Consider the following 22508-nt stretch of genomic DNA (forward strand, 5'->3'; position numbering starts at 1 on the left):
GGGGCGAGGCCCAGCCACGCGGTGCGCGGACCCAGTGCCAGCTGACTTCGTGTCCTGTAGGCTCGCGCTGTCTCCAACGAGATCGTGCGCTTCCCCACGGATCAGCTGACCCCGGACCAGGAGCGCTCACTCATGTTCATGCAGTGGGGCCAGCTGTTGGACCACGACCTCGACTTCACCCCTGAGCCGGCCACCCGGGCCTCCTTCCTCACTGGCGTCAACTGCGAGACCAGCTGCGTGCAGCAGCCGCCCTGCTTCCCACTCAAGGTGGCCCTGCTTCCCGCCCACTGCCTGGGTGGGGAGAGGGGAGATTGTTTCTGGAAGGGGCCATCTCCTTTCTGTGCCCAGATTTCCTTTCCCAGCCGCTGAGGAAGGCTGGCCCTGCCTCCCCTCTATCCAGAAGCACTGGCTGCTCAGCTGTGACCTGTCTCCTTCCTGTGCCTGGGTTCAGCCAGCTGGCAGCCAGGGCCGTCCATTTGCTCACTGCCTCTCGCAGGCCAAGGGAGAGACAGTTGTTCCCCCCTGGCTGACAGGAGTCCTGTTGGTGGAATCACTGGCTTTTTGTTAGGTTGGGAGAGGGTTCTGGGAGGAGGACCTTCCCAGTGCCCCCCAAGCCTCCATGCTCAGTCCTGTTTCCTCCCCATTGAGGGGGCAGCCCCAACCCCCATCACAAAGAAGGAGAGAGTCTGGGGGTCTGGTCGGTGCCGTGGGATAGGGCTGGGAGTGGGCAAGGTAGTCAAGTACCTTGCTGAGTAGGGAAGGAGGAGGAGAGAAAGGAGAGAGTGCCTGAGAGAGGGAGAGAGACGGACAGGAGAATGTCAGGGCCAGAGGGAGAGCAGGCACAGCAGAGAGAAGGGGAGAGAGACAGGCGAGGCTTTAGAGAGGAAGGGTTGCAGGCCTGGCGGTGCCCAGACCCAGGGGCTGCCCAGGTTCCCAGTTCAGTGTTCTGCTCATTAACCCTGAAGCTCAGAGGCTGCTGCTGGTGGCGCCCTAGGCAGCGACCCCGTTCGGGCCTCCAGAGGCCTCTACAGCTTGAGGGTACCAGAGGTCCTGAGGAAAGGGGGAGAGCCACTTCTGCCTGGGCACCTTCCCTGCCCTCGGTGAGCCAGTCTAGCCTCTCTCTGTGCCTCAGATCCCGCCCAACGACCCCCGCATCAAGAACCAAGCCGACTGCATCCCATTCTTCCGCTCCTGCCCGGCCTGCCCCCAGAGCAACATCACCATCCGCAACCAGATCAACGCGCTCACCTCCTTCGTGGATGCCAGCATGGTGTACGGCAGCGAGGAGCCCCTGGCCAGGAACCTGCGCAACATGTCCAACCAGCTGGGGCTGCTGGCCGTCAACCAGCGCTTCCAAGACAACGGCCGGGCCCTGCTGCCCTTTGACAACCTGCACGATGACCCCTGTCTCCTTACCAACCGCTCGGCGGGCATCCCCTGCTTCCTGGCAGGTCAGCTTTGGGGTAGGGACCAGGGGTGGCATAGGAGGTGTTCCCTGTTGGAGCCACAGTGAGTCTGTTTGTGAGCAGCTAGTGGGTTTGTTCTTAGAGAGACTGTCCTCACCAGCCATTACTATCAACTTCGTGATATTAATCCAGTTGCCTTGGTAACAAGTCAGATGGAGCCAGAAAAGCAGAAAAGCAAACAACCTCTCCAACCCTAAGATGGAGACCCAGGGATGGACGAGGGGCCTCTGTCCATCAGTCCATTGCTTTCTCTGTCCCTCTTTTCCCTTCTGGACTCTGGAAGACAGGCGAGTTGAGTCCCTCAGGAGCGGGGAACTAAAGGACGGAGAGGGCTGTGGTGCCCTTGCTCTCTAGAGCGACACTATCCAATGTGGTAGCCACTAGCTGCATGTGGCTATTTTAATTTTAGTTATTTTAAGTTAAACAAACCCCGTTTCTCAGCGGTGCTAGCCACATTTCAAATGCTCAATTGCCTTACAGTCTAGTGGCTCCCCCTAATGTGTGTTACAGATGTAAAATATTTTCATCATCTCAGAAGGTTGAGTTGGACCACACTGCTCCAAAATATCCCCTCCTGCGCATCTTAATTGCCCATAATAAGAGATGATGGAATTTTAAATGTAAACAATTGGCAGTTTTGGAGACATGATTGGCGCAGTGATGGCAGCCATGACCAGACATTTTCCAGCGGTTTTTTTTTTTTTTCCCCCTAAGACGGAGTCTCACTCTGTCACCCAGGCTGGAATACAGTGGCACAATCTTGGCTCATTGCAACCTCTGCCTCCTGGGTTCAAGCGATTCTTCTGCCTCAGCCTCCTAAGTAGCTGGGACTACAGGCGCCTGCCACCATGCTTGGCTAATTTTTTGTAGTTTTAGTAGAGACGGAATTTTACCATGTTGGCCAGGCTGGTCTCAAACTCCTGACCTCGTGATCCACCCGCCTTGGCCTCCCAAAGTTCTGGGATTACAGGTGTGAGCCATTGTGCCTGGCCATTTTCCAGTGTTTTTAAATGTAAGCCCAATAGTGGACCTCAGGCCCTTTCCTCTGGCCTCCCTCTGCCTCCTCCTAATGGTTCCTGCTGGTCTCTCCCTGGCTGGGACCCTGGGAGGAGGCTCCAGGTTGGACTTTCTGTAAGAGAGGCCCGACCTCTTCTGGGCTAGTTAGGCAAGGGCAGCCCTCCTTAGCCAGACTGAGCTGCCCCCAGCCTGGCTTTGATGAGCCTCATGTCCCAAGCCTGGGTCATTATGACCTCTAGTTGCCCATGAATGGAGATGCTGCTCTCAGAGAATTTCCTTTCCACCAGCTTCTAGAGTTAGCAAGGACTGACCCTAGTGTCCTGACCCTAGCCCTCTGGGCCCTGCAGAGAAGAGTTGTGGGAAGACTAGGGGAACCAAGGGGGATCTGCTTAGTTTTCTTGAACAGTCTCAGGTGTGGATGCCACACATCTCATGTCCTAGCCCCCTCCCCTGGAGCAGGCTGCACCATTGGCATGTAGTAAAGGGCAGGGCTGACAACTCTGTTGAAACGGTAGTGGCTTTCTGGAATTCTGTGTTGAGAAGGATTCTGAGGTGGCATCCAATTTTAACAGGAAAGAGTGCTGTGATCATTAGCTGCATCAGACATGGGCGTGGACGTAGGCTGTGCTGACAGGCATGCTTCTTCCCAGACACTCCTTGGAATCAAGAGAATCAATGAACCAAGCAGTGTTCATAAGTCTCATACTTTGTACCAGGCACTGTGTTAAGCCCCATGTATCCATATGTGTGCTAGGAGGGAGGGTAAAATATAAAAAGGCACAAGCCTTGGTCCTGTGCTCAAGGAGCTCCCCGTTTCAGGTGCAGGAAAGTGGCACATCATGTGTTGGAAGTGATGCCTATTGAATGAGCATCCCCAACCAGCAGTGCCCCTGAGCTGAGGCAGAAGCTATTATTGTGGACTGCAGCATCAGGGCAGGCCTCCTAGAGGAGTGTAAATTGGGAATGGTGTGAAAAGATGGATGGGGAGGAAGGTTGAGTAGGAGGCATTTCAGGCCTTGGCTGGGGAGGGGGTTTCAGTGGAGCAAATCTTTTCTGGGATGGAGGACTCAGGAATGACAGTGGCTTTTGCCTCCCTAAGGGGACACCCGTTCCAGTGAGATGCCTGAGCTCACCTCCATGCACACCCTCTTACTTCGGGAGCACAACCGGCTGGCCACAGAACTCAAGCGCCTGAACCCTAGGTGGGATGGGGAGAGGCTCTACCAGGAGGCCCGGAAGATTGTGGGGGCCATGGTCCAGGTAGGCTGTCTTGAGCACTGGGCACACGGGATCCAGATGTACCCCTGCAACATCCTAGCTGTGTGACCTTGGGCAAGTTCCTAACCCTCCTGAGCCTTGCCTTCTTCATCCGTGAGGCTATAAAGATTATAATACATATATGAAAACACCTTTCAGATAGTAAGTGCTTGACAAAGGCTCCTTCCCTTCCCTCTCCTTCGCAGGTTTGCTCCCTGCAGTCTTCTTTCCTGTGGGTCTGTTGTTGGTGTTGAGAGGGTTGAATGTTTGACTTAGTGCCTGAGTAGCTGTTCAGTAAATTCTTCTTCCTTCCATCTCACTGTCGCTCTTAGCTCCTTTACCCACTCACATCTTCTTTTTAAAATTAAAAAAATTATAGGGCCAGGCGCGGTGGCTGATGCCTGCAATCCCAGCACTTTGGGAGGCCAAGGCGGGTGGATCACGAGGTCAGGAGATCGAGACTATCCCGGCTAACACGGTGAAACCCGGTCTCTACTAAAAATACAAAAAATTAGCCGGGCATGGTGGCGGGTGCCTGTAGTTCCAGCTACTTGGGAGGCTGAGGCAGGAGAATGGCATGAACCTGGGAAGCAGAGCTTGCAGTGAGCTGAGATGGTGCCACTGCACTCCAACCTGGGCAACAGAGAGAGACTCTGTCTCAAAAATAAATAAATAAATAAAATTTAAAAATTATTATTATTATTTTATTTTTATTTTTTGATACAGCGTCTTACCCTGTTGCCCAGGTTGGAGTGCAGTGGTGCGATCTTGGATCACTGCAATCTCCACCTGTCAGGCTCAAGCCATTCTTCCATCTCAGCTTCCTGAGTAGCTGGGATTTCAGGCACGTGCCACCATGCCCGGCTAATTTTTGTATTTTTTATAGAGACGGGATTTCGACATGTTACCCAAGGTGGTCTCAAACTCCTAGGCTCAATTGATCCGCCCTTTTCGACCTCCCAAAGTGCTGGGATTACAGGCATGAGTCACTGTGTCCGGCCCACTCACCTCTTCTTTTCGGCTCTGTCATAATCCACCCAACATCCTTAGCCTCATTTACTCCTGGAGCAATGTGCCCGGTTCTGTCTCTCAACATCTGGTGCTTCATTGCCCCCACCCTCTCCCTCAGAGGCAGATGCAGACACACACACACACACACACACACACACACACACACACACACACTCTTAGATTCTGGAGGAGAGAGTTTCCGGTGCTAAGGGTGAGTTTTTGATTTGCACTAAGAACTCAAGTGAAATTCATTTACACTCCAAAAGAACTTCTAGAATCTAGAATGTAGAGTGAGACTGTTCCATGTCTTCACTTTTCCCAGGAAAATCATGCCAGATGGTCCTTCATTCCTTCCTGCCTTCCTGTTTTCCACAAACCTAAACTGAGCCCGACTGTGGGCAGACACTTGGTGGGCACTGTGAAGAATTTCAACAACTTCAATTTCCCTTGCTCTCAAGGACTTTATAAGATAGTTGCAGAAATGACAGATTAATAACGTGAGGACAAGGAAGCTATCACAATGACTAAAAAAAGTGATTTGCTATTTAGTCCTCTAAGGCAGAGGGCAATACAATTATCCTTAATGTACATTTGAGGAACTCACACTCAGAGAGGTTAATGACTGGTCCAAGGTCACCCAGCTAGCAAGCAGTAGGACTCTATTTATGCCTCTCAGTGCTACTCTGTTAGGCCCAGTTCCAGTATTGTGGGAGGTTATTTCCTGACTATAGAGGGATGGGAGGGATTCCCCAAGCCAAGAGCAGGCAGAGACTCTGGCCCTCCTGTGCTGCCAGGCGGCATTTGCAGTGGAGGAGTGGGTAGAGAGGCCATTCCAAATGACTTGTCTTTAGATCATCACTTATCGGGACTACCTGCCCCTGGTGTTGGGGCCAGCGGCCATGAGGAAGTACCTGCCCAGGTACCGTTCCTACAATGACTCAGTGGACCCACGCATCGCTAACGTCTTCACCAATGCCTTCCGCTACGGCCACACCCTCATCCAACCCTTCATGTTCCGCCTGGACAATCGGTACCAGCCCATGGAACCCAACTCCCGTGTCCCCCTCAGCAGAGTCTTTTTTGCCTCCTGGAGAGTAGTGCTGGAAGGTAAGCGGGACCTAGGCCAGGAGCGAGTGGGCTGGCAGCTAAAGGTGGGGTGGGGGTCACCTTGGCTCTAGGGAGCTAGGGTTGGGAGCAGTCTGCTTTCCTCCCATCTTGGAGATCTGGTCTGACTCTCCAGCCTCAGTTTCCCTGACTCTGCTTCCATATCTGATAATAAAGAGTGGGAGTGGGGATGGCTCTCAGAGGTAACTGGCTGCTTCCTATGTGTTGCGGCTTGCTGTGACCCAGGATGCCAGGGCCTGGGAGCATCGCAATCTTGCAAGTCTAAATGGCATAATCCCCTGAGACCTATATGTCCCTGGGTCATGTAGTGACCGGTGAGGACCTGCTCACTGGAGCCACCTTGGTACCAGGCACTGCATGTGCCCAGCCCTCTTCTCGAATACTCCTGACCTTACCTGGACTTTTCCCTGACTCCAATCTGAGCTCTGATACTGATCCAGATACTTCCTTCCCCTGAGCTGGCTCCTCTGGTCCCCAGGTGGCATTGACCCCATCCTCCGGGGCCTCATGGCCACCCCTGCCAAGCTGAATCGTCAGAACCAAATTGTAGTGGATGAGATCCGGGAGCGATTGTTTGAGCAGGTCATGAGGATTGGGCTGGACCTGCCTGCTTTGAACATGCAGCGCAGCAGGGACCACGGCCTTCCAGGTGAGGGGCTGCAAGAGTCTCCCCTGACACTCTCCTCCCCTGAGCTGCCTCCTAGGTAGCCCATCACTCCTCTTCCCACTCTACGGCCCCTGCCCTCTCCAGAGCATATTAGAGGCACTTTGCTCTCAGGAAGTAGTCTGAGACCCGGCCCCTGCCTTTCCGTGGACCCATCTGATCAATTTCCAGCTCCTCTCAGCCTCCTTTTGCATGCTGTAATTCTCATCTTAGGGGCATCATCATCATCATGATAACCCACAGTCTGAAAATCTGTCTCTGTCATCATTTCATTTTGCTTCGTTGTACGTTAACTCTGGGGGAAGAGATTATTGTTGCCTTCATTTTACTGATGAGGCAACTGAGGCTTGACGAGATTCAGAAGCTGAACAGGTTCTTTAGTCAAGTCAGTGGCAAAGCTGAAATTTGAAGCCAGATTAGCCTAACCCCAAAGCCCGTGCCTATGTTATGGGGTAGCCCATATGGCTGAGGCTCCTAGACACATTTCACCTCTCATGGGTCAGAGACAGACACATTGTGCTGCTCTGGAGGGGGACAAGGAGATGTCCCTATTCTTGGACCCAGCAGGAACTGTGGCAATTTAGGGTTTGCCTTATGGTAGGTGGGCAAGAGAAAGACAGTGATGGTCTTAGAGAGACCCAGTTGTGCTCCTTGGTCGGAGCCAAAGGTTCAGGGTTCCCTCATGTGAGGTCCTTCCCTCCCTCTATGACCTTGGTTGTGTTGGGAAGGTGGGTTTTCTGGGCTGCTGGCGGATATGTGAATCTTCCCGGCTGTCTCCAACGACGTCCCCACCTTGAGGCAGAGGGACCTGCCCACAGCCACCTGTCCCCTCCCCTACGCAGGGTACAATGCCTGGAGGCGCTTCTGTGGGCTCCCGCAGCCCAACACGGTGGGCGAGCTGGGCACGGTGCTGAGGAACCTGGAATTGGCGAGGAAACTGATGGCGCAGTATGGCACGCCCAACAACATCGACATCTGGATGGGCGGTGTGTCTGAGCCCCTGGAGAGCAATGGCCGCGTGGGCCCACTCCTCGCCTGCATCATCGGCATCCAGTTCAGGAAGCTCCGGGATGGTGATCGGTGAGGAGGGGCGGGCGGCGTGGGCCGCTGGGTGGCTGTGGGCCTATCCCTGACTCTCTCAGAGCCCAAATTTCCTCCCATTAGGTGAAGGACTGGAGGGAGTCAGTGATTTTCCAGTGTGTTCCAGGAATCCTCCAGATGCCCTGGAGTGCCTCTAATGTGCCCTGAACCTGTTGGGGGTGCAGCAAGGAGAGACCTGGAACCCTGGTTGTAAAGGGAGGAAGATAGAAAAATGCCACCCTTAGCTACTTATTCCCGTGGGTTTCACTGTGCAACCACGGGGGTGTCAGCCACCAGTGGGCAGTCCCCTCCCAGCTTTCCCACAGCTCCCCTTAGTGTCATTTCATCGTGGTCCTGACGTCTTCATGTCTAGTTCTTGCTTAGCCTGTACTGCACCTTTGGGAAAATTAGAAAAAGGTGCCCCTCTCTGGGTGGATGAATTATAAACCACCCCCAAGATTCTCTCCCTCTCCTGTGGATGCAGCCCCTGGCCTGGGCACAGGGCTTCAGGAGTGTGTGTGGGCCCGGATCCCCCTCCAGCGTGGTGCTCTGGAGGCCACCGGGCTAGGGATAAGGGAAAGGCCACTGGGCAGCTGTGCTTTACCCTGCACAACGAGTGGAACATCACTTGTGTGAAAGCCCCTGGACTGCCCAAGGGCCTGGGGCCCTCCTGTGCTGCCAGGTGGCATTTGCTGTGGCCTTGTTATATCCAGGGAGCAGCACAAGCCCACCGATGCCCTGCCAGCCCAGAATATCCTCAGGCACAGTGTCCATGGGTGTTCCCCATGCAGGTTTTGGTGGGAGAACGAGGGTGTGTTCAGCATGCAGCAGCGACAGGCCCTGGCCCAGATCTCCTTGCCCCGGATCATCTGCGACAACACGGGCATCACCACCGTGTCTAAGAACAACATCTTCATGTCCAACTCATATCCCCGGGACTTTGTCAACTGCAGTACACTTCCTGCATTGAACCTGGCTTCCTGGAGGGAAGCCTCCTAGAGGCTAGGTAAGGGGGTGCAGCAGTGAGGGGTATATCTGGGCTGGCCAATTGGAACCACGGCCAGTTGGAACCATCTGGGCTGGCCAATCTCCTTGCCCTAGGTGAGCCCAGCCCTGTTCTGGGTGCAGCTGAGAAAATGAATGACTAGACATTCATTTGTGTGCTCATGTATCTGCAAAGCATATAAATTGGCATTTCAGGTGTGTGTGTTGTCTGAACATGGGGAGTATTTCATGGGTTATGTGTATGTGCCATTTATGTGAGTGTGTGTTTGTGCCGATGAGAATACTGAGTATGTGGAAGGCAGCAGAACGGACTGGTGAGGCGCACAGCTCAGGAATCAGACTGCCTGGGTTCCCATCCTAGCTCTGTGGCTTGCTAGCTATGTGAACTTGAGCAAATTACCCTCATTAAACAAGAGTTTTCTTCCTTGTAAATTACATCTGTCATGGTTTCTTGGAGGGCCCACTTGTATCCTCTTGTTCTTCATTTATTGAGCACCTACTACATGCAAGGCACTGTACTGGGCATGAGAAACATATAGAGACAAGAAAGAGATACCAAGATGCCATCTGTGTCTCCGTTAGCAGAGCTGGACCAGTGGTGCCCTGGAGGGATGAGCCAGCCGCAGCTGGGCTCTGTGGTTGACTTATAGGCCCAGCCAGCCAGGCTCAGGCCATGGCTCCCCTTTTTCTTCCTCACCCTGATTTCTTGCTTATTCACTGGAGTCCTCCTGAAGAGGAACTGGGCCTGTTGTACTTTCTGTACCATTTATTTGCTCCCAATGTTTACGATAATAAAGGCACTACCGATAGGGACCTCCACTCTGTCTGTGTCTGAGGAGGAACTGGCGCTTTTGCAGAGATTTACTCTGGGCTCTGCACTTGAACCAGTGTGGTCTGTGCTCAGGGCCCTGTGTTTCTGAACTGAGGGTGAGGGTGTCGGGGAGTTTTCCTTTCAGATCTGTACGTGCAGGGCAGTCATCTCTTGGAAACATGGAGGGCAGGGCACGCGGTGCAGACCCTCCTCCCTCACCTCTGCCCCTGCCACCCGGCAGGGAACTGTGGTCACCAAGCCCTCATGTTTGTTAATTGCTCTAGCAAATGTTTGCTATGTATTCACTCTGTGTCAGGCCTGTGCCAGAGGCTAGGAAGTGGAGGGGACAAAATGCTGTGTGGTAGGAGAGAAAGTGCAGGGACCTGGTGAGGAGGCAGGCCCTTTCCCAATGAGAGGGGCCTCTGCATCCTGCATCCTGGCAGCCTGGCACAGGGGTTCAGAGGCCCTCAAGACAGTAGACTCCTTCTCACTTATGGTGCACATGGCCCCTGGAGCAGTGAGAGCAGATGGCTGGGCCCAGAGAACAGGGCCAGCACTGAGGGAGGGGAAGGAGTATATTTCCCTAGTAGTCTTGCCTGGAGCTTGAACCCTGCATCTGACTGGAGGACGCCCTCCCTCTCCCCTTCCTTCTCAAATGTGGGGAGAGGCCGGAAGTGGTGTAGGATGGTGGAGTCTAATGTACTCATGGGGCCCTTGGTAACGTTAGGACCTCACTGTGGTAAGCAGCAGCATAAATACTGCTTGTCCTCATTTCCACGATGAGGAGAGGGCTGCTCAGAGGGGTGAAGCAACTCGTCCAAGGCCTTGAAGAAGCAACTTGTCCAAGGCCTGGCAGTGCCAGGCTGCAGCCGAGGTCATCTGGCTCCTGGGCTCTTCCCACGGGATGACTGGGTGTCTCCCACTCCCACCCCACCAGTTGGGGGATCTGGAGGCCCTGGCTGGGCTAATCCTTCCCAGGGGGTCATTTTAAAAGAAGAACATATGAATATGTATTGGGCAGAAGCTCAAGGAATGTTCTGGAAGTGCCCCTTCAGAGACATCACAGGATCCCAGGACCACTCTAGAAGACAGTATTTCTCAGAAGGACCACTGGAAATGATATTAGCTTCAGCTGTGGGGGACCCAGGCTTGGTTTTCCTTCCTGTTTTATCCCTTGGCACCGCCATCTACCATCCCCCCCACGCCCTCTCTCTTGCTACTCCACAGCCAGTGCTTCTTTTCCCCAGGAGCCCCCTACCCCTCCCCTTTCTTTGAGAGCTCTTAGAAATCCCACCAAACCATCCCCTCTCACCCCCAAGACCCATGTACACGCCATCTCAGTGGTAAGACGTGTATGGCCTATAAACATCTAGTTACTTATTTGGCAGTGATTCCAAAGTCCGCTTTGCATCTTTAGTCAGTCATCAGATGTTTCTGAGCACTTCCAATGTGTTGTGCACCGTGCTAGGTGCCACGGCGAACCCTCGGAGGCAGGCTGACGTCCTGGACTAGGGAGCTTACAATCTAGGTGAGAGGACAGGAGGAAAGATAAAGGTCAAGGGCCAAGACTTGTGGAGGGAAGAGGACAGGTAACATTCAGCGAGCTGGAGCAGAAGCGCACCTCAGAGGGGCTAAGTCTTGACAGAAAGGAGAAGCCACAGGAGTCGAGTGTAAGAGCTGGGAGGGCTGAGGCAGTCACCCTGGGGCCTAAGCAAGCTGTTCACCCAGGGGTGTAGAGAAGCCCAGCTGCAAAGAAGGGCTGGGACTTGGGTGTGGAGCTCTAAGGGACCAGGCCATTGAACTTGCTTGAAATGGCCCTGTGGACCAAAGGAAACTTTTCTGTGCAGCGCAGGCGGTATTGGAGCCCAGGCCCCTAATTCTTCACTGAGGCCCAGGGTGACAGGTCCAGCTTGTCGATGGCTGAGCAATCCACGAAGTCATAGGAGTAGCTGTTGGCCTGGAATGGGTCCCGTGGGACCTTGGTGATGCGGGTGTTGTCACAGACAAGGCGTGAGAAGGACATTTTCCGTAGAGAGTCCTTCTGCTCCTTCGTGAAGACCCCAGGGTTTTCCCACCAGAACCTGCAGAGACAGAAGTAGAGTCACTCCACAGTCTGGCCGCTGGCCCCTCCCCACTGTGTCACAGGGGAAGGAAAGGGTCACAGGAACCATGAAAAGCCCTACTCACGCTGAGATCTGGAGTCAGTGCTTATGCAGGACGTTGGGACACCCCTCTTGGAGAAGGGCCTGCCCTTCCCTCCCTGGCTGAGGACGCACTTGCCTGTCTCCATCGCGGATCTGCTGGAACTGCCTGCCCAAGAGGCAGGCCAGGAGAGGCCCCACCCGACCCCTTTCCACCAGCGGCTCAGCAATGGCCCCTATCCAGATGTCGATGTTGTCAGGGGTCCCGTAGAGATCCAGTAACTTCTTGGCCAGCATCTTGTTCTTCAGCACTGCGTTCAACTCCTCTAGTGTCTGCGGCTGTGAGAGGTTGCAGAAGGCTCTCCAGGAATTATACCCTAGGGTGGAGAGGCTGAGGCTGTCTCATCCCAGGGACTTCCTGTTCACAGCCCCCTTTGGAGCCATGTCCACTCCAGCTCTATCAGCCCTGGAAAGTCTGGTCTTACAGCCTTTGGGATGGGGAAGGAGGCAATCCATTGTTTTTTATTTGCACTTCAATCTTGAGGGGGCTAGTTGGTTAAGTCCTATGTAACCACTAAGTAATCATGAAAGCTATGTGGTACTTACTATGAGTTCAGGCACTATTCTAAGCACTGTGCAAATATGTAACTGAAGAACAGAAATGTTAACTAATTTGCCCAAAGTCCTGTAACTAGTAAATGGCATAGGTGGGATTTGAACTCAAGCAGTCTGGTTCTTAATTAAACTGCCTTTCATGGGGACAAAAGAAAGGTCTAACAGTCACTGGTTTCTCTCTAGTTTTCTTAATGTTTTCAGGGCTTTTAAACTGTTTTTAAAGTTAGTTTGTGATCTCTTTTTCATTTAAGGAATGCCAAGATAGTACCAGATATATGCTCTTTTCTCTGCATTAGGGGAAATGGAAGATTCTGCTTCATAGAGGAACAAAGTGGGTTTTAGAAATGGCCTGGGGCTGGACATGGTGGCTTGCACCTGTAATTCCAGTGCTTTGGGAGGCCAAGGTGGGAGATTGCTTGAGGCCAGGAGTTCGAGACCAGCCTGGGCAACATAGCAAGACTATGTCTATATTTAAAAAAAAAAAAAAAAAAAGTTGGGCATGTGGCACACCTGTAGTCCCACCTACTTGGTAGTCTTAAGCAGGAGAATTACTTGAAGCTAGGAGTTTGAGGCTGCTGTGAGCTATGGTTGCACCACTGTACTCTAGCCTGGGCAACAGAGAAAGACCCTGTCTCAAAAAAAAAAAAAAAAAAAAACCCAAACGAAAAAAACTGGCCTGACTTTTGTTTCAGAATTGATCTGATGATCAGATCCTCAGGGTTATAGAAGAGAGTCTCCAGGAGCCCTAGAAAGTTAGCTAAAATTTTCCCGGTGCAGGCCAGACTTCAGACCCACTCACCAGGTTGCCCATGGTCCCGGCAACGCTGTGTGTTGATGGCAGCCAGGTCAAAGCCATGGATCCTGTGAGTTGGCTGGAAAAGCTTGTTGCGCAGCTCTCCAGTCATCATTTTATTCTGTTTCATCAGCTTGGATTTCTTGGCCAGCAGGCCCCGCACCAGAGGATCAATTCCACCTGTCAAGGGAGACCCAGAAGCCACGCTTAGGATGGGGGCAGGGTGGGAACATCATCCATGGCTTGCCTCTGCCTCCACCAGACATTTTCTGTTGGTTGAATGTGGGTCAGCTGGATATCCCAGGCTGGAAGGAGGGAGAGAAGAGCACAGTGCAGCCTGAAGGGTATGCTCAGGGAGACAGGGGCATCCAGATTGTCTGCTGTGGGGGTGGGCAGAAAGGGGCATTCATGGGATGATGGCATGAATATAAACATTGAGATAGTTTTTGGCCATGCATGGTGGCTCATGCCTGCAATCCAAACACTTTGGGAGGCCAAGGTGGGAAGATTGCTTGAACCCAGGAGTTTGGGATCAGCCTGGATGACATGGCAAAACCCCGTCTCTAAAAAGAAGGCAAAAAAATTGGCCGGGTATGAGGGTGTGTGACTTGTAGTCCCAGCTACAAGGGAGGCTGAGGGAGGAGGATCATGTGAGCCCAGGAGGTCAAGGCTGCAGTGAGCCGAGATTGTGCCATTGCACTCCAGCCTGGATGACAGAATGAGACCCTGTCTCAAAAAAAAAAAAAAAAAAAAAAAAGATATTTTTAAAGCCCTAGTTCATGGAGTCAGCTTTTTCTTCCATATGTTCCGCTGAGGAACATTGCATAATGGGAAAAGTTTACATAAATCTCAAGGAAATGGCCTTGAATTGTTAGGCTTTAAGTAAAGTTAATTTCAACACAACATAGCCTAGGGATAAAGGAAAGTTGGGTCCAACCTCTGGCACCTCTATGAAGTGAAAAACTGTAGAGGAGATAAAAGAGCAATGTATTTACCAAACCCATGAACTCTTTCTGTAGGAGTCAGAGCCTAGGGCAGGGGAAGGAGGTAGGGAAATCCCAGTCACCTTAGAAGCCAAGAGGAAAGAAAGAATAACTAATACTTATTGATCACCTCCTGTGTGGCAGGAACCATTGTAGGGTGCTCCACATGTATATCTCATTTAATGTTTTGGATAGCCTCGTGAGATGGGTACTATTATTGTCTCCATTTTATAAATGAGGAAACTGAGGCTCAGTGAGGTGAATTCACTCGCCCAAGGTCATGTAAAAGTGCTTGGAATCTGACTTCCAAGACAAGTTTCCCTACAATAGGCTGCAGAGTGGGAGACCCAGGTGACAGTACTTCCCTGAAAGGGCATACCATCTTTGACCATCCTCCAAGTGTTGAAGAAGAGGGTGTGGAGGGGGAGTTCTGGTTCTGGCCCCCATGGCTGATAATTCTCATCCAGGCGGAACACAGAAGAGGGGACCTCCAAGTGGCCAAAGCGGAAGGCGAAAGTGAAGACATTGGAAATTCTGGGATCCACAGATTCATTGTAGCCTTGATATGGGGGTATCCACTTCTGCATGTAGTCACCCAGCAAAATGGGTAGGTAGTCCCTAAAGGTGATAATCTGGAGGGAGAATAAAATCAAGAGGAAAGGGTGTAAGAAGGCTGAAACCTCTGCAGAGGGAGGCTGTGAAAGAGCTGCAGCCAAGAGTGATGAGCTGTTGAAAATCAAGGATGGCAAATGGATAGCATATGTGCCCAGTCCCATTCCTATGATCATAGCAGACATTGCTAATCAATCATGACATTTTTTCTGTTGATCTCTTACGATTTGTCTCAACATAGGCTCTACTAATCAGTCATTTGAATTTGGCATATGAAACGTACTCTCTTTGTCATCTTTGCGCTAAGTTTATGACCTTGATGCTAAAGTGACAGTCTTTGTGTGTCACTTTAATGTAACAATATCAGGGCAAGAGGAATGATAAACCACAGGAATGATTCAGGGGCAACTGAGGAAAGTTCATCCAATCTCCAATTCTGAAAGAAATACAGCAGAATGGAAAGACTGGTTTCTGGTTTTCTTTTACATAAAAACACAATGAACTACCACAAATAAAAAATCTTCAGAAAAGAAAAATGCCTCCACATAACCTAATAATTATATTAATTTTTATTCTTGTAGTCTTTACCTATATGTTACCCACTTTTACATAGTTACAATCCTACAGAATGCATACCTGTGCATTCTGCTTTTTCACTTCACGTTTTCCACATTTCTATCTAGCTTTCACAGTGAAGCCCTGTGTCTCTTTGCTCTTAACCCAGTGCCATAAGGAGCTCAGGTGCAGCGGTTCCTGTTCCCCTAGAAGGTTGCTCAGCAACAGCAGCCAGTCGGGGAAGTACTTTCCTGCCTTGCAGACAGCACCAGCAGGGATTGAGTGGGAAGCCCCCAAACACCAGAAGAGTGAAGTAGACCAGAATAGCATTGCAAAGCTCAGGAAACTAAGGTTTGGTGGACCTAAAGCCCACAAAAGCAGTCCAGAACCTACATGCTAAATCTAAACAGGGTAACTATGTGCTAAAATAGAAGTGCTTTTTACTTTCTTTTTTTTTTTTTTTTTTTGACAGGGTCTCACTTTGTCACCCAGGCTGCAATGCAGTGGTGCCATCTCAGCTCACTGTGGCCTTGACCTCCCTGGTTTAAGTGATCTTGCCTCAGCACCCCCAACTAGCTGAGACCACAGCTGCATGCCACCAAGCCCGGTTAATTTTTGTATTTTTAGTAGAGATGGGATTTCACCATGTTAGCCAAGCTGGTCTTGAACTCCCGACCTCAGGTGATCCACCCGCCTGGGCCTCCCAAAGTGCTGGAATGACAGATGTGAGCCACTGTGCCTGGCCTAAAATAGAAAATTTAAATAGGATCAAGGGTCTCCTAATATAGTAACCAAAATGTCTAAGATACAAATGAAAATCCCTCATAATACCAAGAACCAGAAATGCCACGTTTTTAGTAAAAAAGACAATCAACTGATGCCAAGGCTGACATGAATCACATGCTATAATTATCTGATAAAAATTTTAAAGGCAGCCATTATAAAAATGCTTCAATAATCAATTACAGATTCTCCTGAAACAAATACAATATCACAGCAAAGAAGTAGAAATTATAAAAAAGAAATCAAAATTACAGAATTGAAAATACACTAACTGAAATTTTTAAAAAGCTTGAATAGACTCAGTAACAGAGTAGGAATGACAGAGGAGAGAATTGGAGACAGATCAACAGAATTTACTCAATCTGAACAGCAGAAAGAAAATAGACTTTAAAAATTGCTCAAACAAACCAGAGCCTCCGGGTTCTATGAGACCATAACAAAAGATCTGGCATTCTTATCAATGGAGTCCCAGAAATAGAGGAGAAAGGGGGTGAAACTGAAAAAGCATTTGAATAGTGCCTGAAAATTTCTCAAAATTGGTGAGAGGCACACATTTAGAGATGCAAGAAGATGAATGAATCCCAAACAGGATAAACATAGTGAAATTCACTCCAAGGTATATGATTAAATTTCTGAAAACCAAAAGTATTAAAATAGCCAAAGAGAGATGACACAGTACCTGTAAAGAAACACCAATTCAAATAATGGTAAACAGCTGGGTGCAGTGACTCATTCCTGCAATCCCAGCACTTTGGGAAGCCGAGTTGGGTGGATCACCTGAGGTCAGGAGTTTGAGACCAGCCTTGCCAACATGGCAAAATCTCGTCTCTACTAAAAATACAAAAAGAATTATCCAGGTGTGGTGGTGCGCATCTGTAATCTCAGCTACGCGGGAGGCTGAGGCAAGAGAATTGCTTGAGCCCGGGAGGCGGAGGTTGCAGTGAGCTGAGATGTCACCACTGCACTCCAGCCTGGGTGACAGAGCGAGACTCTGTCTCAAAGAAACAAAAACAAAACAAGACAAAACAAAACAAAAAAAAACAAATATAGGTGAAGCTCTCATCTGAAACCATGGAAGCCAGAGGAAGTGGTGCCACATTTTTCATGTGCTGAAAGACAAAAACTGTCAACCCTGAATCCAATAGCTGGTGAAATGATTCTTCAGGAATAAAGAGGAAAAAAAGACGTTCTCACACAAAGGAAGACTCAGAGAAGACCTATCCTTAAACAATGGCTAAAGGAAACTCTCTAAAGACAAAGAACGGTAACAGAAGAAGGACAGGACCCTCAGAAAGGAGAGAAGAATAATGTCATGGGTAAAAATAGAAGTAAACATCAATTCTTTTCCACCTCATGATTTTTTTTTCATTATATTTTGTGGTTGACGCACCATCTGATGTGGTATAAAATGTACTTAGAAGAAATGCTTCAGACAATTATATTTCAAAAGTGAGGAAGGTGAAGGGACCAAATGGAAGTAAGTTTTCTACATGTCACTTGAAATGATAAAGCACGACACCAATAGGTTGATACATCGTAAATCCATACCTCTATCTCTATCTCTATCTTTATTTCTATATCTGTCTACCTATCTATCCTGAGAACAACCACTAAGAAAATTATACAAAGCAATATGTGATCAACTGGACCTTTAAAAAACGTTCAATTAACCCACAGGAAGGCAAGAAAAGCAGTATTAGAGGAACAAGAAACAGAAGGAACAAACAGAAAATAAATAATAAAATGAGAGCTATTGGAAATGTAATACCTAACATGTTCATAATTACTTTAAAGATAATTTAAAAGTAATGATTACTAAAGGTCAGAGATTGGCAGAGTATATTCCTTTTCCTTTTTTTTTTAAGTGACCCAACCATATGCTGTCTAAAAGAAACTCACTTCAAACGTAATGACATAGGTAGGTTGAAATTGACGGAATAAGAAAGATCATGGAGACATCAATTTTTAAAAGCAGGAGTGACTATATTAATATCAGATAAAATTGACTTCAGAGGACAAAAGTGGAAATTACATAATGAGAAAAGGATCTATCCATCAAGAAGATGAAGCAGTCCTAAATGATACGGATCAAACAACAGCACTTTAAAGCTTTAAAATACACGAAGCGGCCGGGTGCGGTGGCTCAAGCCTGTAATCCCAGCACTTTGGGAGGCCGAGACGGGCGGATCACGAGGTCAGGAGATCGAGACCATCCTGGCTAACACGGCGAAACCCCGTCTCTGCTAAAAAAAAAAATACAAAAACTAGCCGGGCGAGCTGGCGGGCGCCTGTAGTCCCAGCTACTTGGGAGGCGGAGGCAGGAGAATGGCGTAAACCGGGGAGGGGGAGCTTGCAGTGAGCTGAGATCCGGCCACTGCACTCCAGCCTGGGCGACAGAGCGAGACTCCGTCTCAAAAAAAAAAAAAAAAAAAATACATGAAGCAAAACCTGACAGGACTGGAAGAAGAAATAGGCAAATTCTCCTTTATAGCGAGGGATTTCAACACCTGACTGTTAGTAAATGGGAGAATTACTAGACAGAAAATTAGCTGGAGTACAGAACTGAATAGCACCATCAACCAACAGATCCAATCGACATTTACAGAGCATTGCATTCAACAACAGCAAGATACACATTATTTTTAAGAACTCATAGAATAGTCAACAAGATAGTCCACAGCAGGGTTTTATAAAACAAATCTTAACAAATTTAAAATAATTGAAATCATACAGAGTATAGTTTCTGATCATGATGGAATCAAACTAGAAATCAATAACAGGAAGGCAACAGGAAAATCTACAAACACTTGGAAATTAAATAACACACTTCTAAATTATACATAGGTTAAAGATGAAGTCTGAAAGGAAACTTAAAAAATACACACTGAATGAAAATGAAAACACAATATATCAAAATTTGTGGGAGGCAGTCAACTCAGTGTTAAGAGGGAACGTTATAGCACTAAATACATTAGAAAATAGAAAAGATTGCAAATCAGTCATCTAAGTTCTACTTCAAGAAACTCAAAAAAGAAGAGCAAAATAAATCCAAAGCAAGCAGAATAGTCTAAAGGATAAAAATCATACGATCCTATCAATTGATGCAGAAAAACCATTTGATGAAGTTCAACATCTATTCATGATAAAAACTCTCAGTACACTAGGAATGGAGCAGAACTTCCTCAATCTCATAAAGGGCAACTACAAAACATTTATAACTAGTATTATACTTAATAGTGAAAGATTGAATACTTTCTTGATTGGGAAGACAAGGATGCCTGCTTTCTTACTATGTGCATTTAATATATTATTGGAAGTTTGAGCCACTAGGAAGTTCTAGGAATTGACACGTAATAAGGCAAGAAAAAGGAAGAAAAATCATATAGATTAGAAAATAACAAATACAACTGTCTTTATTGGCATATTACATGATTACCTGTGTAGAAAATGCAAGCAATCTCCAGCAGAATGCTTAGAACTAATTGAGTTTAGCAAGGTCACAGGATACAAAATCAACACATAAAAAAAATAAATTATATTTTCATACACTGATAAAATAAGTAGAAACTGCAATAAAGCTGTAATACCATTTATAATACCTCCAAAGAAAATGAAATACTGGACTGGGTGTGGTGGTTCACGCCTGTAATCCCAGCACTTCGGGAGGCTAAGGTGGGTGGATCACGAGGTCGAGATTGAGACCATCCTGGCCTCAGAGATGGTGAAACCCCATCTCTACTAAAGATACAGAAATTAGCTGGGCGTGGTGACAGGCGCCTGTAATTCCAGCTACCCAGGAGACTGAAGCAGGAGAATCACTTGACCCTGGGAGGTTGCAGTGAGCCGAGATCGCGTCACTGCACTCCAGCCTGGTGACGGAGCGAGATTCCGTCTCAAAACAAAACAAAACAAAAATGAAATGCTGAGGTATAAATCTAACAAAACATGTACAGAATCTGTGTGATAAAACTACAAAATGTTGATTAAAGAAATAAAAAATTCTAAAGATTGGGGAGGCATACAGAGTTTATGGATTGGAAAACTCAACATTGTAAAGATGTCAACTCTCCCTAAATTTATATATAGTTTTAATGCAATTCCTATCAAAATTTCAGTAAGGTTTTTTGGTAGACATACACAAGCTTACTTAATAATATGTATGGAAAGGGAAAGATCCTAGAATATCCAAAACAATTTTGAAAAAGAAGAATAAAGTGTTTTAAGGCATACTGTATAGCTACAGTAATTGAGCACTGTGGTATTGGTAGAGGAATAGACATACGTGCAAACCAATGGAAGAGAATAGACAATCCAGAAATAGATCCATGTAAATATGCCCAAATAATTTTTGCCAAAGAAACAAAAGCAATTCAATGGAGAAACAATAGCCTTTCGATAAGTGGTGCTGGAGCAGTTTGACATCCACAGGCCAGAAAAAATAAAAAAAGTATCTTGACCTAAACCTCACACTTTATGCAAAAAATTTACCCAAAATGGATCATAGACTTAAATGTAAAACATAAAACTATAAAACTTCTAGAAGGAAAAAGCAGGAGAAAGTCTTTGGGACCTAGGACTAGGAGAAAAGTTCTTAGACTTGACACCACATGCACAATCCAGGAAAGGAAAATTTGATTAAAAGGACTTCATTAAAATTAAAAGCTTTTGCTCTACAAAAGACCTTCTTAAGAGGATGAAACAAAAAGCTCCCCAAATTATAGACTGGGAGAAAATCTCTGCAAATCATATATCTGACAAAGGACTTGTGTCTAGAATACATAAAGAACTCTCAAAACTCAACATTACAAGTCAAATAGTCCAATTTGAAAATAGGCAAAATATATGAACAAGTATTTTATTGAAGAGGATACAGAAGTGGCAAATGAGCACAGGAAAAGATGTTCAACATTACTAGCCATTAGAGAAATGCAAATTAAAACAATGAGCTATTACTACACACCTATCAGAAAGGATAAAACAAAAAATGGTGATGACACCATCAGGATGCTAAGAAATTGGATCATGCATACATTGCTGATAGGAATGTAAAATGGTACAGCCACTCTAAAAAACAGTTTGGCAGTTCCTTTTAAAATTAAAAGTAGAAGACTCAGAGTAGCCAAAGCTATGCTAAGCAAAAAGAACAAAACTGGAGGAATCACATTACCTGACTTCAAGTTATACTACAGAGCTATAGTAACCAAAACAGCATGGTACTGGCATAGAAACAGACACAAAGACCAATGTAACAGAATAGAGAACCCAGAAACAAATCCACACACCTACAGTGAACTCACTTTCAACAAAGATGCCAAGAACATATACTGGGGAAAAGACAGTCTTTTCAATAAATGGTCCTGGGAAAACTGGATATCCACATGTGGGAGAATAAAACTAGATCCCTATCTTTTACCCATATATAAAAATCAAATCAAAATGGATTAAAGACAAATCTAAGACCTCAAACTGTGAAACTACTACAAGAAAACATTGGGGAAAATCTCCAGGACATTGGTCTAAGCAAAAATTTCTTGAGCACTATTCTACAAGCATAGGCCACTAAAGCAAAAATGGACAAATGGGATCACATCAAGTTAAAAAGTTTCTGCACAACAAAGGATACAATCAACAAAGTGAAGAGACAACCCATGGACTGGGAGAAAATATTGATATTTGCAAACTACCCTTCTGACAAGGGATTAATAACCAGAATATAAAGAAGCTCAAACAACTCTATAGGAAAAAAATCTAACAATCCAATCAAAATATAGACAAAAGATTTGAATAGACATTTCTCAAAAGAAGACATACAAATGGCAAACAGGCATATGAAAAGGTGCTCAACATCACTGATCATCAGAGAAATGCAAATCAAAACTACAATGAGATATTATGTCACCCCAGTTAAAATAACTTATGTAAAGAAGACAGGCAATAACAAATGCTGGCAAGAATGTGGAGAACAGGGAATCCTTGTACACTGTTGGCAGGAATGTAAATTAGTACAACCACTATGGAGAACAGTTTGGAGATTCCTCAGAAAACTAAAAATTGAGCTGCCATATGATCCAGCAATCTCACTACTGGGTGTATACCCAAAAGAAATAAAATCAGCATATCAAAGAGATACCCGCACTCTTATGTTTGTTACAGCACTGTTTACAATAGCTAAGATTTGAAAGCAACTTGTGTCCATCAACAGATGAATGGATAAAGAAAATATGATACATATACACAATGGTGTACTATTCAGCCATAAAAAAGAATGAAATCTAGTCAATGCAACAACATGGATGGAAGTGGAAATCATTATGTTACGTGAAATATGCCAGGCACAGAAAGACAAACATGGCATGTTCTCACTTATTTGTGGGATTTAAATATCAAAACAATTAAACTCATGGACATAGAAAGTAGAAAGATGGTTACCAGAGGCCAGCAAGGGTAGTGAGGGGCTGTGGGGGGCGGAGGTGGAGATGATTAGTGGGTACCAAAAAATAGAATGATGGCTGGGCGCTGTGGCTCATCCCTGTAATCCCAGCACTTTGGGAGGCTGAGGTGGGTGGATCACTTGAGGTCAGGAGTTTGAG

The 22508-nt window shown here is 47.3% G+C and overlaps 2 protein-coding genes across 4 annotated transcripts in view; one reads left to right on the plus strand and one right to left on the minus strand.

The window, feature by feature from the left end:
• Positions 1-9444, plus strand: part of MPO (myeloperoxidase) — an 11165-nt gene extending 1721 nt beyond the window's left edge. The window contains exons 6-12 of the mRNA XM_011953701.1: positions 61-267; positions 1133-1451; positions 3583-3743; positions 5603-5858; positions 6355-6525; positions 7383-7620; positions 8412-9444. Coding sequence (XP_011809091.1) covers positions 61-267; positions 1133-1451; positions 3583-3743; positions 5603-5858; positions 6355-6525; positions 7383-7620; positions 8412-8619 — 1560 coding nt within the window. The 3' untranslated portion in view covers positions 8620-9444. The remainder of the gene's footprint in view (positions 1-60; positions 268-1132; positions 1452-3582; positions 3744-5602; positions 5859-6354; positions 6526-7382; positions 7621-8411) is intronic.
• A 1347-nt stretch (positions 9445-10791) lies between these two features.
• Positions 10792-22508, minus strand: part of LPO (lactoperoxidase) — a 30769-nt gene continuing 19052 nt past the window's right edge. For all 3 annotated transcript variants that reach the window (XM_011953703.1, XM_011953704.1, XM_011953702.1), the window contains 4 exons: positions 14348-14600; positions 12992-13165; positions 11717-11954; positions 10792-11517 (listed from right to left, as the gene is read on the minus strand). In XM_011953703.1, the coding sequence (XP_011809093.1) occupies positions 11310-11517; positions 11717-11954; positions 12992-13165; positions 14348-14600 (873 nt within the window). In that variant the 3' untranslated portion in view covers positions 10792-11309. The remainder of the gene's footprint in view (positions 11518-11716; positions 11955-12991; positions 13166-14347; positions 14601-22508) is intronic.

Source organism: Colobus angolensis, unplaced genomic scaffold (genome assembly GCF_000951035.1).
Source record: "Colobus angolensis palliatus isolate OR3802 unplaced genomic scaffold, Cang.pa_1.0 Scaffold37, whole genome shotgun sequence".
Classification (NCBI taxonomy): domain Eukaryota; kingdom Metazoa; phylum Chordata; class Mammalia; order Primates; family Cercopithecidae; genus Colobus; species Colobus angolensis.